The 2,481-nt window shown below is 58.6% G+C and overlaps 1 protein-coding gene across 1 annotated transcript; it reads right to left on the bottom strand.

Annotated features, from left to right (window-relative positions):
- Window positions 1-901: 901 nt before the first annotated feature.
- On the bottom strand, window positions 902-2,035 carry POU3F4 (POU class 3 homeobox 4). Its single transcript, XM_027839781.1, has one exon. It carries the CDS (start codon window positions 2,033-2,035, stop codon window positions 902-904), a length of 1,134 nt encoding a protein of 377 aa, XP_027695582.1.
- Between the last annotated feature and the right edge of the window lie 446 nt (window positions 2,036-2,481).

The following is a 2,481-nucleotide window of genomic DNA, read 5'->3' as shown; positions in this document are numbered from 1 at the left end:
ATTTGCTAAGGGCGAACAGCTCTGAGGCTCGCGCATCTGAGCGACAAGGTGGAGGTGGAACAGCATGGGGAGCAGGGGTAGAAGGAGGGTCAGAGACCCGGGAGAGGAGAGGCAAGGAGGGACGCCGCACCTCAACCTCCCCGTTCTCCTCCTCGCTCGCTCGCTGCTGTCTAGAGCTACGTCTTTGGAACCCCCCGACCTGCCTTCTCCTCCCTCCTCCCCACCGGCCTCCCCCGGGCTCCCCAGTATTCGGTTTGTATTTGGTCTCCATTCGGATTAGGGGAGGGGGTATCCCAGCCAGCTGCTTGGTGCCTTCCAGGCAGGTTCAAACCATCAGCTCCGTGGAGGAAGAAGGCAGGAAGGAGCCCGATGACGCTCTCTCCAGTTGGGAGATCGTGGTCGCTGAGATACAAAGTATTTCACAAATATTGTGTACAGCTTGTAGCAAAACACCTCGGACACTGAGAAAACGCTAGAGAAGTTTAAAAAATGCAAAACTAGTCTATTGTAAAACAGATTTCACCTGAAATACAGCTGCTATAACCAAGGCGCTGAAAGGTTATTCATAGGCACACATCTGTCTTTTCTTCTCTCCCCCCCCCCGCCCGCCCCCACCCACACTTTTCCGCTCTTCCTAGCGGAGACCGACAAAAACCTTGCTGGAGAGTAAACACTAAGTATTGATCAGCGGAAAGAAGGAAAAACCCAACAACAACCACAACAGAAAGCAGATTGCGAGGATTGTAGCGCGCAGAGAGAGCGTCCGGGCTCCGGGGCCCACGCCTGCTCAGCGGGACGGACTGTGCATGTACGTGTGTGTTTGTTGCCTCTTTGAACGTCTAAGCGAAAGCCCCTCGGGAGCGGGTCGCGCTGCTCCCAGCGCAGCCCCGAGCGCCGACAGTCACAGATCGTGGCGCGACGCGTCCGTCTTCACCGTGTGGCCGTAGACCTCGTGCGGCGGCCCGGGCGGCGGCGGCGGCGGCCCCGGGGGCCCGGGGGGCCCGGGGGGCTGCTCCCCGGGCGGGGTCATCCTCTTCTCTTTCTGTCTTCGGTTGCAGAACCAGACCCGCACCACTTCCTTCTCCAACTGCAGGCTGTCGGCCAGGGACGAGATCTCTTGCGCGGCAGGCTTGGGGCACTTCAGAAAGTGCGTCTCCAGGACCCCCTTGACACTCACCTCTATGGAAGTTCTCTTCTTCCTCTTCCGGCCCTGGGCTGCGATCTTGTCAATGCTCGTGGGGCTCCCGGTGGACGAGTCCGCCTCCTCCAGCCACTTGTTCAGCAGGGGCTTCAGCTTGCACATGTTCTTGAAGCTCAGCTGCAGGGCCTCGAACCTGCAGATGGTGGTCTGCGAGAAGACGTTGCCGTAGAGGGTGCCCAGCGCCAAGCCCACGTCCGCCTGCGTGAAGCCCAACTTGATGCGCCTTTGTTTGAACTGCTTGGCGAACTGCTCCAGCTCGTCCGACGTCGGGGTCTCTTCATCCGAGTGGTCCTGGCAGTGATGGGCCCCCAGGTCTCCGTGCTCAGCTGGGTCCCTCAGCACAGGGTGCAGCCCCTGGGTCGGGCCCGAGGTGGGAGGCGGGGTGAGACCCCCGTGCTCCAGCATGCCACTGACCGTGAAGCCAGGCTGGGAGTAGACATTCATGGGCTGCCCGCTGGACGTTAGCGAGGAGTTGTGAGCCGGGCTGGCTCCCCAGGCATTGGGGTGGTTTGTATGAGGTGAGTGGTGGGGAACGTGAGGCGACCTGTGGTGGATGATGGCGCCAAGCTGAAGATCTTCTCGCCCTGGCTTCACGTCCTGCTGGTCTAGAGGGCTGCTCGCCAGGGTGGAGGACCAGGGACTCCCGTCACTGAGGCTGGTCACCCAGTGGTGTCCGAGGGGATGCCCATTGCTAGGAACACCCTGCAGGTAATCACTTTGGAGAAGTTTTTGAGGATTTCGGAAAGGGCTCCCTTGCTGCATGCCTGCAGAGTCCGCATGGACCAAGGAGCTGGAACTGAGAATGCTGTAGGGATTAGAGGCAGCTGTGGCCATGGTTGGTGTAGATCCCCTACTAGTTATAATGTGGCAAAGGGAGCAGCTTCAGCCTTTGACATCTATGAAGCAAGGGAGCCAAATCAGCAACCACTTAGTTATTGGCAGTCGTCCTGGCCAATGGCAGCCCTGCTTGTGGGGGGGAAGCTTTTGCTGGCACCAATGATGGGCAAGGAGGCAGGTCGCGCTTTCCAAATTAGGTTTGTGAAACCCAGGAGTTAAAGTGAGGAGTGAAGCAGGAAGTGAATCAATCTTTAGGCTCCATTGGTTGCCTCTAGCTGACTATCCACGGATCATTTATTTAACTCTTTCTCCTCTGGACAAGGCCAAACATTTGTTTTTTTAAAGGGATCCTGGGCGTGATGGGGGGTGGGGGATGGGGGGTAGGGGAATGGGGGAACGGAGGGGGAGGGGAAGGGGGGGTAGAGGCTGGCAAGGCCATGTTT

The sequence above is a fragment of the Vombatus ursinus genome, unplaced genomic scaffold, assembly GCF_900497805.2.
Source record: "Vombatus ursinus unplaced genomic scaffold, bare-nosed wombat genome assembly UNPS02004691.1, whole genome shotgun sequence".
NCBI classification, from domain to species: domain Eukaryota; kingdom Metazoa; phylum Chordata; class Mammalia; order Diprotodontia; family Vombatidae; genus Vombatus; species Vombatus ursinus.
The sequence above is the reverse complement of the archived record's forward strand: the minus strand, read 5'-3'. Positions and strand labels throughout refer to the sequence as shown.

Bases quoted from the DNA above. Each gene is read 5' to 3' on its own strand.
- POU3F4 (XM_027839781.1), bottom strand. From the start codon at position 2,035: ATGGCCACAGCTGCCTCTAATCCCTACAGCATTCTCAGTTCCAGCTCC.